At 46.6% G+C, this 14517-nt stretch overlaps 4 protein-coding genes across 4 annotated transcripts; 1 reads left to right on the forward strand and 3 right to left on the reverse strand.

The window, feature by feature from the left end:
* Positions 1-3500: 3500 nt before the first annotated feature.
* Positions 3501-5270, forward strand: GL218_07101 (uncharacterized protein; the record flags this gene model as incomplete). The annotated part of the gene is made up of 4 exons (XM_033583846.1): positions 3501-3861; positions 3953-4068; positions 4137-4221; positions 4288-5270. 4 exons carry the CDS (start codon positions 3501-3503, stop codon positions 5268-5270), a joined length of 1545 nt encoding a protein of 514 aa, XP_033433195.1.
* A 477-nt stretch (positions 5271-5747) lies between these two features.
* GL218_07102 (Hsp70/Hsp90 co-chaperone cns1) lies at positions 5748-6989 on the reverse strand (the record flags this gene model as incomplete). Its single annotated transcript, XM_033583847.1, has 1 exon — positions 5748-6989. The coding sequence occupies one exon, from the start codon at positions 6987-6989 to the stop codon at positions 5748-5750; it is 1242 nt and encodes a 413-aa protein (XP_033433196.1).
* A 483-nt stretch (positions 6990-7472) lies between these two features.
* GL218_07103 (Histidinol-phosphate aminotransferase) lies at positions 7473-8801 on the reverse strand (the record flags this gene model as incomplete). The annotated part of the gene is made up of 2 exons (XM_033583848.1): positions 7473-8667; positions 8728-8801. The coding sequence occupies 2 exons, from the start codon at positions 8799-8801 to the stop codon at positions 7473-7475; spliced, it is 1269 nt and encodes a 422-aa protein (XP_033433197.1).
* Positions 8802-9503: 702 nt separating this feature from the next.
* Positions 9504-10955, reverse strand: GL218_07104 (Mannan endo-1,6-alpha-mannosidase DCW1; the record flags this gene model as incomplete). The annotated part of the gene is made up of 4 exons (XM_033583849.1): positions 9504-10573; positions 10639-10666; positions 10732-10811; positions 10874-10955. 4 exons carry the CDS (start codon positions 10953-10955, stop codon positions 9504-9506), a joined length of 1260 nt encoding a protein of 419 aa, XP_033433198.1.
* Between the last annotated feature and the right edge of the window lie 3562 nt (positions 10956-14517).

Raw genomic sequence — 14517 nt, forward strand, 5'->3', positions numbered from 1 at the left:
TAGAGATTTACTCGATATGGTTGAATTATAAAAAGAGCGCCGCAATTGACCTGAACTGCGCAGGGATTTCATAAGAAGAAGAAAAAAAAGTTGGGGGTTAATATCACGGAAAAGCCAGTTGTTTTGAAATTTCTCCTTTTGTGATGAGAGAAGGGGGGGTTGTTACAGGGAAAGCAACCTCGTCCTAGCTCGTTGTCGTGTTATTGCATGTAAACAATTTATTTTCATTTGATAACTAGGAGTCGCGCGTCCCTCGATGAAGTGGGGCTCCGGTTACAGGCTAACGAACTTAGTGTTGTAGTAACAGACATAGGTACCTCTGTTGTGGTAATACCAGAATACGGCTGAAAAATGGCAGTTGCCCCAAACGCGTCCGACATGGCTAAATATCGGCAGGACCTCATCCATGGACATCCATAGCAAACATTTACATCCACGAGCCACATTAAACTAGCCACAGATGATACCCAAAATTAGGTACGTAGGTACATATAAATGAGTTGAGCTCTCTCATATCAATCACATTTCCGTAGCAGCTTGCCAACTTCATGAAGTATTCACATAAGAGTACTTCTCCCAATCAAGGTGATCTACTACTTTCAAATACCAAAGTACCTCTCAATAAATTACTACTACTACTAATACTACTACAGCTACTATTAGAATATATCTACTATTTATAAAACCTAAATCGGATGTCTATCGCTCGTTTACTTACTATGTATTAGTTTCGTCAAAGCACAATTCAACCACCAAGAAGGCCATGAAACTTTGATGATGATAGATTAACCAGGTATATTTACAACCTCATCTACATACATGCAAGCTAGAGTTGTCTATCCACGTTAAGACCGGGTAGTCTCTTCCCTACCCGGCTACCTCTTCGTCCTACCAGAGCACATGGCCCATCATCCAAGAGGGTCTTATGAAAGGGAAGAAACACGGCAAGCAATTGGTGCGTAATTCTCCGCCGTGCATGCGTCGTGTGATTCCACTTAGCAATGTTTCCCAAAATGTAACGAGACGTAAAATTTCCCGAAGTCGAACTGTACGTCCCCGTAGCTTTTTTGTTGCCAAAGTCGCACCACGCATGATGATGAGAAGTCGCGGAGCCACTTCTCCTGCCAATCCATCCTACGCCGTACCACTGCAGACAGCATGGCAATCATCGCCCTGAATCCTTCTATCTTACCCGAACCGGCCTTGATGAGCCTCAAGCTTACCCCCTTTGGGAAGTACAGGAGGCCAGAAAATCCGACGAGGCAGGATCGTTTAGTCCATGCCATCTGCCTTCTTTGCCGCCGGTTCCATCTTCCGCGTCTATTCAAAAGTCTCCTATAATGGTAGCCAGGATACCCTTTCCAAGTTCCCGTCTACCGGAACCGGTGGGGCACTCCAGCCCTGACATGGCCTTTCGACAGTACAAGAACATCGCAAGAGTGAATATAGCAGACATGGAGTTTTCTCTTCGCTGAATAGGTATATAGTTATATTATTGCTTGCCCTTGCTTAGTACTGCTACTCTTAGGTATTTAATACTGTATGTATACTATCTCCTTACTATACCTGTTTGTTAGATTCGCATTTGCGATCATGCCATGCAATCTGCTTGGTACTGTATAGTCTGGTAGCATATCGGAAAGCCGCAGGTTCTAGTGTAGTCAGAACCACAACTTGTTGAGAGACAGGTCCAGGGGGAGCTATGACTCGAGCCTTAGGTGTCCCACGAAGGTAGCTTACCGACCGCTCAACTACTACTACTACTGAGCTTCCGGGCGTGCTTGTAAGGTGAACAGATGATTACTATTCGGTCTAGTCTATGATCGCGGAATCAAATGAAGAGGGGTAACTAATCTTCTCGTCAAGTCGTCCAGGTACGCCGTAATCATCTTTCAAGTCCATTCATCCAACTAACTTAGACGTCCCTTCTGCGAGGCTTGTCACATGTATTCAAGTTACGCAAGAACTCCTTACAACCAATGTGTTGATCTCTATTCAATAGACTATTGATGACACGGTCCATATATACCTCGATGGGGCAATATTGATACGGGATCCGCCTCTGTGTTGCCCTGGGAAGTATTATTACCCGTAGACGGCTCTGACTCTCGTAGAAAGCATAAGCTATATGTGGTGACAGCTGCAATCTCCGCATTCACGACACCCATTGCCGACGGGAAGCCCCTTGTAGTGCTTCAGTTGCTTCTCGAAATACTCAGGGAATTCTTTCAACCGAGAGAAAGAGTCCTTACGTGGTCCCCGGATAGGCACAGAGCTCTCCACCAGGTGAGTCGCCTTTGCGGCGGTCAAGCCCAAGACTTCTTCTCGCTTTCTGTCTTAAATAGAGAAGAACAGCAAAGAATGGCGTGGGTGACATGTTCCGCCGTGACATCCTAGGCCTACCCTCCTACAGGATGGGGAGGCACTGGGTACACGTGTGTCGAGTCTAGCAATCGTTGTCTAGGGCTCAATATGCTTATCACTGGCCTTTTCTTTGTTCTACCCTCTTGAGAAACCGCCTGGCCCTAGTAACTTGGACGGCACTATCTGCAGCTTCCCGTGAGGTTGCTTTCTGTCAAAACTCCCATATGGATTCCCAAACAAGCCTGGTCCTTGTTTGGGGGTCTCTGTGCTGAAGTATTTGCTGTGTCAAACTCATTTGCTGTCTCTAGCTACAGGTCCGATGCGTCATGCGGTCGCCTGTGGTCGCCCCTTTTGGGCCGGAGTCAGAACTGGTGAGATGTATTGAAACCTACCTTACCTCGATGCTGTCCTATAATCCACCGATCGACGTGATACACCTGGTACCGCCTGGGACTATCTCGTCGGCAAGGCTCCGGAATCGAACGCATCTCTCTCTCTGGTATTCTGAGTTCTCTGCCTCCGAAACTAATCACCTACGACGCTGTCCTGCCGGCTAACGGTTTCCTGTCGTCCCCAATTTTAATCATCCCCCGATCCGCCCTCGTTGATACGTACAAGGTAACTTAGTTAGAACTGCTTCGCTCGTCCCCTCCCTCGCGTGGCCTACCTCTCGTCATCTATCACTTTGGTGGCTTTAACCTCGATCTTTTAAGGAGCGGTGGGTATACACAAACGAGCTCCTCTACTCTCACAGGTCGATTCCAAGACATCTTCAACAAAGAACGCTGCACCGAATACCACGATCACCAAGGCAGCACCGGACACCGCTCAAGTGCTCTGCAGAGAGCTGCATGACTGGGTACAGTCAAGAAAGGAAGCAATCTCGGTCCCCTTGTACCAGCATGGGCTCGCCGTCTCGCGAGGGCGTGCTTCAATAGTTCGTCTGTTTGCCAAGTTCAAAAAGGACTTGGTTTCCTCTCTCTCCTTTCTGACTTGCCGCTGCAAGCACTGTCTGTCTTGAGTCTCCTTACCTAGTTCTTCCCACGGACCTTTTCGTAGATAGCCATCCGCAACTTTGCTTGCATCAGTACTCTATCCGTATTCGAGACATCTTGTCCCCACTGCTTCTCACCGCCATGCTGTCACTGGCGTCTCTTCTTAATCCCGCCCCTCCAGGGCCACCAATCAACAGGTTTCCTCCAAGCCCAGCCTCGTCGTCATCCCCAACGGCTTCTCTCCCAGACGAGTCGGGTCTTTTAGATGATCACAGAATGGCTAAGCAGAAGATACCGAAGAGTGCGGCTCTTTTGCCTACGAGTAGACCTAAGGGAGCTGTCAATTTTCCCCCATTCGAGAATCTAGACGAGGCTTCGCTCCGCCAAGTCCGGCAATTTCGCGTCCGTTTCTTCGGGAACATACAGGACCATTCCCGGCACATCCCCTACAACAGCGGGAAGAAGGATTTCTTCCAGAAGACAGGCCGAGAAAGCTTCGAAGGTAAATAACCAGAATAAACCAAAAAGAAAAAGAGAAAAAAAGAGGCATAATACCCTAAGATGCGGTAATCGATTTGTTGACCCGAACGTAGTTTTCCAGTATACTTTCAAAGTGCCCGGGGACGAGACCGAATATACCGTCATGTGGGATTACAATGTCGGCCTCGTCCGCATGACTCCTTTCTTTAAGTGCTGTAAATACCCCAAGGTTAGCTCGCCCCTAGCTTCAACGAATAAGGAACTCGTTTTTAAACTAAGAACTAACCAAAATCGTAGACGACGCCGGCCAAGATGTTGAACTTAAACCCTGGGCTCAAGGACATAACGCACAGCATCACGGGGGGTTCTATCATGGCCCAAGGTATGTGATATGCATAAAGCCCCTTTTCTCAAGCATAAACTTACATTTATTCCACGAAAAAAAAAGGTTATTGGATGCCATACTACTGTGCCAAAGCCGTATGCGCAACCTTCTGCCACAATATCGCAGGGGCCCTGATACCCATTTTCGGCCCCGACTTCCCCTCCCACTGCACGCCTTCGGAAGCGCCAGAGTATAGCCGCATGATCATCGACCCAGCTACCGTAGTCCAATCTACCAGAGAAGCAGAGCATTTCCGCAGATTATGTAGCAACTCGGCCGCCGCTGCTAGCAATAACAGCCTAGCCAGCCCAGCCCAGGATCGACGACCTTTATTTCGAAATCCCTACGACGAAATCAGACACAGCCATAACCACTCATACTATCGCCGCCGTCCAATCCAGAAGGCTCTCGCAACCCCCAGCAGCCCGTATACCACGGACCCGGATAGCGACACATCTCCTATAACCTCGGAGCCCGGCCACCGCAATCGTTACGCATACTCCCCCATCCAGCCACCACCGCTGCCATCAGTAGTAACAGCCCCATCCCTCCGACCCACGAGCAGCGGATGGACGCCCGCCAACGTAGTATCACCACGGCACTACGTCCCACCCGGCCCAAGCCCCTGGCTCAGCGCCGTCCCGCGCTTCACCACAGAAACACATATACAACCGTACCCCCTATCGCCCCGGACCTCGCATCCCCACCCGCAGCCATGGCGGGGCGGCAGCAAGCGATCAGCCGAGCACGTAGAAGCCGAGTACGAGACGCACGGCAACGCCTCGACGAAGATATCTACGGCGAACGAGGCTGCGGCGGAGAAGCCCCGCAGCAACAGTAGCAAGATAAAACAGGCATCGCCGAGTGACTCCCCGGTGGTAGGAGGCGCGGACAAGAACGCAGCGCTGCTCCTGATGAACCTCAGCGTCGGGGACCAGCGAGGGATTAAGGCTGGCGGTAGCAGCAGCACGACGACATCAGGAATGAGTTCGCCACGCGATGGGTCGTTCCCGCGGGTTAAGAGGGTGAGATCGAATTCGACGTAGCTAGAAAAGCAAGACAACTAGCTAGCTACTTCGTAGACGGTCTCAAACAGAGAGAAAAGGGGAGGTTGGCGTAGATAGTAAGGGGAAAGGCGGTTAGACAACTTTGTTTTCTGGGATAGACGCATCAAATCGGATGGGCTAAAATGGGGAAAGGACCTGGAGTATTTGCGGTCAAAATGGGGCATGGCGGCGGCGGCGGTGGCGGCGTTCTACAATGTATCTAGACAAGCGATCGTTTTATCTACCTACTTACCTAGGTATCTATCTATGGGTTATCCTGTTATGTGTTTAGTTGAATGCGAAATAGTAAAAGACAAGACAAGACAATACTCCTGACGGCACTACTCCTATACAGAGATATAAGTATAGACATACAAACAATCTCGAACAACACTTGAATAAACACATGAACAGCAACTCTTTTTACTATATTCTTCTTCTTCTATCATCTACTCATTTCAACAGACTACAAACCCCCTACCCCCCACCCCTCTCCGCCCTCCTCTTCTCCTTAAACTCCAGCACCCACGCCGCCGCCCTAGCCTTAGGCAGCACAAAAACCCTCACCACCTCATCCACGACCTCGACCTTGCCCCCCGCCAGCATCTTCAGCAGCGGGACTTTCTTGCCGACTTTGACCAGCCCGCCCGCCGCCGTCTCCATATAGCACTCGACGCCGTCCAGCGTATACTCGCGCGCCACGTCCCACGGCAGCGGAAACACGTAGCTCAGATGATCCGCCAGCGCCGCCGTCTCCTCGAACGCCTTGATGAAGTCGGACTCGAGGTGCGCGGGGTACAGCAGCACGGTCGGGAAGCTAAGAGCGCTGCGCGGATCGTCCGGGTCCGGGACTAGTCTGATACCCGCGTCTTCCATCTCGGGCGGTTGGGCCGTAGTCCGGGTTTTGATTTCGCGGCTCTTGAGAGCCACCTTGACGAGGATTTCTCGGCGCTTCTCTGTTGCTAGTCTCTCGGCTTCCTTTTTCTGCTTCGCGGTTACTTCCTCGTGCTTCTTGACGATGTCGCGCGCGACTGCTTTCAGGGGGCCGTTGTTCTCGTCGAGGGCTAGACCTCGTGCACATGCGTCGTCTGCTTCGGCGATGCGGCCGACGGCTAGGAACGCCCTGGCCGACCGGTAGTATGCCTTGAGGTTCTTGTCGTTAAGGCGCAGGGCCGCGGCGCAATCTAGCCAGCAGCTGCGGTAGTTTTTCAGCTCTAGATGACAGGCCGCGCGGTTGATGTATAAGGACTCCAGTACTCGTTTTTGCTCCTGAACCTCTTCCTCCTTTACCTCAGGATCGTGCTCGCCCTTAACACGCTTGCGCTCCTCGGCCGCAAGTATCAGCACACCTTTCGTGTAGAATTCTTTTGCGTCAGCCCAGCGCTTCTCGCGGAAGCACTCGTTGCCGCGTTCCTTGAATTCGGAACCGTTTTCTAAGGGAGTACCCTCATATGCAAGCGCCTTGAATGCCTCAGTTTGGTCATTCTCTTCTAGCTCCGTCATGAAAAAGGGTGTCTTCTTCAGGTCCGCAACAATCTCGTCTATGGACTTTTTATTGACGGGCTCCGGTTCTGGAAATACAGCGGCTGATATGGGTGCTGAGGCATCTTGTGATGATGATTGTGCAATTTCTTGCTCTTGCAACTGTGATTTTTCGCCCTCGGCCTGAGAGAGCTTGAGGCGTTCCGCAACCTCATCTGATATTTCTTCAATGTGCATTTTGAGCACTACCTCCTTACTTCCAATCTCTTATGAGAAGTTCTTTTTATTTTCACCTGAGAAATATTTTCGAATAGAATGATAGCGCAATGAGGCTGTAAAATTTCATAAACTTCATAGATTTTTATTTTCGAGTGAGAGGAAGCCCATGGAATTCACAAGTAGGAATTACGTCGGTATATGCAATTTGCAAAATTTAGTGCCCGTTTGATTGGGTCCTAGCTACAATCAAACAGGCATATATGCAATTAAGCAAATAACTTCAGTCACTTCGTCTGGCCTTAGGTTAGGTACTTATTCAGTGTAGGATGTAGTAAATAAAAACGTTTAAGATGTACGACTTCTCTATTTTATCATAGCCAAAGAATTTATCTAGTTTTCATAAAGTACGTAAAACTCAACCAGGTAACAGACCCCCTCTCCTAAATGTATAAGCCCATTTTCATCTATCTGGTCCTTTTTATGTCTTAACCATCCAACCGTCTATCCCACAACACCATTCGCCTCAGCCTCTCTTTTCGCCTCATCTGCCGGTACCTCCGTCTTGTGTCCGTTGATCTCGGCAAGCGCCTGTTCTATAGCTTTTAGGAATCTAGTGACCTCGTCTTCCGTCCCGACCGTGACCCGTAAGCATCCCAGACACCCGTGCTCCTTACCCCTGAACCGCACCACGACGCCCTTATTCTCTGCTAGCGTCTCGTACACCGCCAGCGCGGTCACATTATCCGGTTTACCCTCCGCGTTCAGCATCTCGAAAAGCAGGAAGTTACTGCTCGTTCCGCCGCGTAGTCGTCCTATACCCTTAACTTTAGGCAGCTCTTTGAGTAACCTCTCCCTTTGTTGCACAATCTTCTCCCTGTTTGCGCGCATCGTCGCTAGGCCTTCGTCCGAAGCGACGTATGATGCCAACGCGCTAGTCGGACTGGAGACATTGTATGGCGCTTTAATATTGTTGAGGAGTTGCGCGACCGGCGGCGCTGCGAACGCCGCTCCGAGTCGGATGCCCGCCATGCCGAACGCCTTTGAGAGCGTCTGCATGACGACTAGGTTAGGCCATTCAGCAACCCATTCCGCCAACGAAGAACCTTCAGGCGCAAAGTCGACGTATGCCTCATCAACGACTACTATGCCGTTCCACGTTGGGTGCTCCAAAATCTGTTTTATATCTTCCTTGTCTAGTAGCGATCCGGTCGGGTTTCCCGGTGAGCATAAGTAGATAAGCTTGATATTCTGCTCCGTCGAGAGCGCCTCTAGCACTTTAGCTACGTCAACTCCAAACGTCGGCGCCGGCAAAAGAGGAACTTTAACTAGTCCAACATCGTTGACCTGTGCTGACACAGAGTACATTCCGTACGTTGGGGGGCATACTAAGATGCGGTCTTGACCGGGAACGCAGAAACATCTCAGCAATGCATCGATAGCCTCATCACTACCAACACCGACAAACAGATTGTCCGGTGTTATATTTTTATCTGTGTGGTGGTGAGTGTTCCTCAGATTGCAGAGCAGCTGTTTTAGATCCCTTTGGTGCGGGTCTGGATATCTGTGTAGTCCTAGGAAGTCTATCTCGACCCCAGAGCCCTTAGACACAGCTGATACAGCATCTGCTGTCAAGGATGGTCCAATAGCATTCTCGTTAGCATCAAGAAGAATGTTTGTGCCATCGTCCTTATAGTCACTATAATGAGTGTGAGTATTCGGTTGTTTATCAATAGATAAGTTTTTGGTTAGGTCTTACTCTCGCGCACAGCGATACGGTTCCAATGCTAGAATATTGGACCTTGCACAGGTCTGAAGATTGAAAGGAGACATGATAGTCGAGATTATAAAAAAAAACACTTGGCTTTTTTTGATAGATACAAGAAGTCACTTGTACAAATAGGTCGACTTATTAATTTCTTATTTCTTAGCTTATTTTATAGATGGTAGTTGAGTCACCTCATGGGTCCAATCTTGTCTTAAAGATTTGATTTATTTGATTTTATTAGCATCTTTAGCTTATGTAGAATTGTCCGTCATATTGCAACATTGAATCCGGCTGCCGATCGGAGGGTTACGACCTCCACATTTAAATGGGTCTTGTGTACCCCCCCTTTTTCTACCTTTGAACGCATATTATACTAGTCTATGTATCTTAGATTTATTAGTCATATACTGAGGTAGACGATAGCTGTATTTCAGTCATGGCAAATCTACATTTACAAGAGTTTATAAAAAATTAATATATATTTGAATTATCCAATAACAATAATAATACATCTAGTCTTGAATATGGAGTTTCTTCCAGAATGAAGCAAAGCTTTTCCTCAAGTGTTTGTGTGTATCTTTAAATTGATATCAACCCACCTCTCAATCCAAGCAGCCGAAAGTAGGGAAAACCCAAACGCCAACCACCTACTATGCTTATGCTCATGCTCCATCTAATATATTCAAAATCATCCCATCATGCAAGGCTTAGAAATATGCTTCCGATCAAGTTTTGACAGGGTAGCGAACCAAGTGCGCAAGTATTAATTACTTGCCAGCCGGCTTCGGCGGTACCTTTCCTGTGCCCTTGACGTGCTTGATCTCACCGGCCTTGAACGGAGGAAGCGCCTGCTGAGAGAGAAGCCCCTGGACCGTCTCCAACGCCGTCAACTGCTGGCCCAGTCCTGTTACACCGTCAAAACCACCGGTATACCACTTCTGCCCACATACAGTACCATTCTGTCCTCCAGAGCAAGCTTTACCAGCTGCAACGGCGGAGGTATTCAACAAAGACTGAACTTGGTTTGACGTGGAAGGCATCATTCGTGACGTCGCCCACATGAAGCGCGAAAGGTAGCCCTTAAATGATTTCATGTCATTGTTGCAGAGCTCGTACGGTTCGCAGGCGTGCTCGAACATGATGTTAGTCGCGTTCGGGTAGGGGCTGAAGTAAGAGTCTGCTGCTTTCAGGAGGCCGGTCGTGCGAGCTCCCCACGTCTTGTCGCCCTTCGTGTAGTTGTAAAGGACAGAGGCTCCATACATATAAATTCCCTGGGAATATGAGAATGATAGTTTGTTGATCTCAGCGCAATCATCTTCGACGCCAGCACCATCGTAAACGTTGTAGTCCTGATCTATGAAACCAATCTTCTCAGACCAATCCCACACTTTCTTAGCCCACTCGAAATACGTGTCATTGCCGGTTGCCCGTGCAAGGCGTGCCGACAATTGAAAGAAACCGCCATTGGAAACGCTGTTCTTATATTTCATGCCGTTCGGGTTATCCTCGAAGATTTGCCAAAGAAGTCCGCCTCCGCAGTTGGTCGTATTCCACCTAACAACCATCGTGTTCCAGATGTTTTCTGCGATATCGAGCCAAGGGGGAATACTGTCGTCAGGCTGGGGAAAATTCCGCTCAGCGGCGTTAAGAATAGAGAAAGACCAGAAAGCCTGGTCGTCGTTCCCTTCGGAGCCAAAATGCAATGGCGACATCAAATCAAACTTAGGCCCAACTTGAGATAGTAGGGCCTGTGTAATGACTTCATCGTAGCTAGAATCACCCGTGTAATGGGAATAATCCAGCATGGCTCCCCAGGCTGCACCTGCTTCCCACCAGTCTATTTAGATCAGTTAGCAGCAATTCAAGCAGCAAGAAACCAGGAGGGGTGTCCGCAGGTCTTACAATATGGTTCAGGGAAAACTGCAATGCTCTAAAGGGGTAATATGTTAGCTCCAACTCAAAGAATACAGGATTGGGGATCGTAGTATCTCATACCTCTGGGGTGTTCGTCACATTTCCGGAGTAATATGACATGAGCCCATGCGCAAGCGTACTAGCCACACCACGTATAGATGCTAGAAAACCAATTAGTATGAACCGTCCAGCGTTATACTATCAAGATATTGTAATTACTTACTTGGGTCTTTGACATCGAGGTCTTTCGGTGCTACGAATGCCGCTACCAGCGCAGCGGCGGTGTTGACCGATTTCATGAACATGTTGGTATAGGTTGCTGAAAAGAAGTGTATCGCGCAGCGAACTCAATTTGTATAAAATATTGGGAAATTGCAGGTGTCGTCTTGTAATCCCTTGTACTTCCAATTCTCAATAGTGAAGGGGAACACTAGGTGTAAGGGAGCGAAGTAATTTTAAGAGGCAAAAGAAGTGAATGAAGAAAGCGATGACGAAGTCGTATTGTAGGTCGAAAATAATAAAATGGCAAAGCTTCTGCAAGTATGTGTATAAGATAAAATAATAGGCTGCTTAAGTGATTGTCTAAATCTACAACAAGTCAAGAAAGGAACGATGAGGAAGGAAAATAGAAAGAAAGAACAATCAACGCTGACTGGATAAGAGACACCAAAGAAAGGATGAACAGTGACTTGGAATAAGGAACTTGTCCGTGACAGACCATTACAATATGTAAGTGGGGAGACAATAAGCTTTTATTCAGATCTTGTAGGAATCGTAGCCAAGAGGCGATCCATAGCCACACAAAGGGTAGTTGTATTATCATGTAAGTAGCGTATCGCGTTTATTGGTATTCGCAATAGGAAGTAGGTATGCCCTGGTATTCATCAGCAGACAGCGGTACTATGTGCCGATATGGCTGTAAGGATTGGTTGGTTGACATGTTCGTTCGGGAGGATTGGAACCATATATTTTACTAAATAGATTGTGTACCAAGGTATCTAATACATAGGTATATAGCTTAGCACTAATACCATAACGCTCTATATTCATCATCTAGAAAAAGAAAGGCCATCAATCGACCAAACAACTTTAAGCTGTACTATGGAAGAATTTCGATAGTCTCTAAGAAAATGTGGTTGAGAAAGATCAAAGCTCAAGACAGCCTATCAAATCTTTGTTAGTCGCCAAATGGATTTTCAGGGGTACCGAGGGGTAACAGGGGCCTCCCATGTCGGTGATCTAAATTTGCTACGTAACAAGACAAAAACGATATTTGATTGGCTATTAGTTCAATTCAAGCTTCTTCTCGGGGCAACTGGAACACCTGAAACATGAAACGAAAGCCTTTGGACTTCCTATTTCTGTCTTTAGACGCCCGACGTGTCTCTACCGTTTCTACCGCGCGATTACAGCGAATGTCGCTTACTTGCCCAGGTTCAGCAGGTACCTGCTAGTGATTCTAGCCTTTCGACTTTAGTGACACTATTTTTATCTTCGGTCATAATGCGTCTAAGTAGTAAAATTGTTGTTGTTGTTATTTATTATTTAGATCCTATCGCAGCGCAACTCATCGTCAACATGCTGCGAACTACTTAGTATGTAATACATACATCTAGAGATTTCATACACCCGGATTTGATGCTATATTCGATTGCTATGATTGCACATACTCTCAGCCCTGCTGGAGGCGCTTGTCCGTTTTGGCAAAAGCAATCAATCATAAGTAAAAATCCCTTATATTAATATACAAACAAGATTGTCGTCACCCGTCTTTGCCACGTTCTCGCCATTCTTACTGTGACAAGAGGAGATGACAGTGTTCGGATAGTAATACAGCAGACAACGTGCTCTATACTACATGTGTAGTAACATATATCAAAACTACCGAGCCCAGCGCATGTTGTCATACGATAGTCATTTGTCAATGAGTAGAATCTCATATATGTACTACAGCGGGATGCTATTTTGACTCGAACAGCATATAAATTTTACGCAGGATAGTTGTGCAGATCAGACACAGTAATAATCATCGTGTCCCGTAACCACCATGTTCCAAATTGTGTAAAAGAGATTGCGTATGACATATCCGCATACGAGAGAGAAGGTCAGGATTAAATCCCACTTCAATTTCACTTCAATCTTTAGAGACTACCTAGGTAGAACTAGAGAGTGTTTGAGAACCAAACTTGATCAAGACTAATAAAAAAGAAAAATAGACAAAAAAAGATATGGCATAGAAGGAATTTAACCTTCAAAGTTGGACTCGCGGGGAATCGAACCCCGGACCACTCCCAAGTTGTACTAAGTGATTTTCAAAACCACGCACATGCTAAGGGAGTATTATACCACTAAACCACAAGCCCTAACCACAATTTGTGGTGCTGTTGCTGTTGTGATATTTCTTTGAATTTGCACTTATAAAACCTGTGCGTGTTGGTGGGGTATGGTGGGGTAACCCACCGCGAGAATTGATTCCCACGTTCTTCTAACTCAATGTATCAGGTACCTGCATATTATATGCAACATTAGAAACAGGTACCTATGAACTTAAAGATAACGAAAGTTAGAGACTGGTTCCGACTTCATTCCACAAACTATTATACTGCAGCTATACATATCGAAGAGATTAATGTATTTCTCGTAACATGTCTATCTATTGAACTTGGGATCATATATGTCTTCCTAGGAGTATGGTGAGTTATTCCACTAGAACCTTTGAGTGTATGCGTAGTTATATATAGTCTTGGTATATTTCCAATGACGCTCACGATGGAATGTTATATCACCATTGGAAGATGATATAAACAGGGGAATTTTAAGTATTACATAAATATTAATCAAGACGTAAATCATGCTGAAGCCTATCATCTCCTTCAGGCGCTACATTCATACATAAGGAAATTTTATATAATTAATAGTGACCGCCGGACAGTTAAAATGTTCAACTTGATATAGCTAGAAACTAGATACAACCCCATGACCCATGAATGTGGGCAAAAGCTTTAATTTTGAGAGTGTATATTGTTAAAAACGTAGTCTATGGTATACTACCTCTTGAAGGAATACCTATATGTTATACTACACTTTATTGTCGGAAGATATCATTATTCGAAGAGTTCACAATTCCAACTGCGTACTTAGCGAAAATAATTATACCTACTCCATGAGCCAATGGAATTTCTCTATCTGTTTTTCACCCGTCCTCACCTGTTCTAAACCCCAGTAGACATGGACCTTGCTTGATCCTAATTGATCAGGCATGACCAAAACCCACCACTCAATCCTCTCTCATAATGATTGACAATGCTTCCATCGGAGGTTTTATGGCTATCTTCGAAAGTAACCTAAAAAGCTACGTCTACGATATTATCCTCAAGTAGGAGCGTACGAGCGAGTTCTAGGTCAAGCCCACACCCACATACACTTCCAAGCCACGAATGCTAAGTTTGAGCTTGGTATATATATTCAGGCTACAAAACCTATGTTTGCGATCAAGAACCTAGTAGCCTCAGTAATATCGCTGAATCCCCTTAAAAGCGTAATAGTCCAAATACCAACGTTTGCAAATTTGACGTAGAGGATTCTGGTCGGGAGGATACACATAGACTCATCGGTTACGTTAATGTGTGAGTAGTGTGTGATGAAATTTGGGGGTCCGGTGTTCAAATACGTGAGACCGGACATGTTTGGTCGGCATTGAGGTTGAACTTTGCTCGGCTGTCAACTCTTATTTCTTTAACATTTTAGATTCCGAAGTTTGGACGATGGTGAGAACACTCTCTTTATACTTTATAAATTAACGCGTCGTTCAACTATCAGATGCAACGTGGTATGGAGAACTGAGAAAACATTTACTGTTTGATCAAG

The sequence above is a fragment of the Daldinia childiae genome (genome assembly GCF_008694065.1).
Source record: "Daldinia childiae strain JS-1345 chromosome Unknown Scaffold8, whole genome shotgun sequence".
Classification (NCBI taxonomy): domain Eukaryota; kingdom Fungi; phylum Ascomycota; class Sordariomycetes; order Xylariales; family Hypoxylaceae; genus Daldinia; species Daldinia childiae.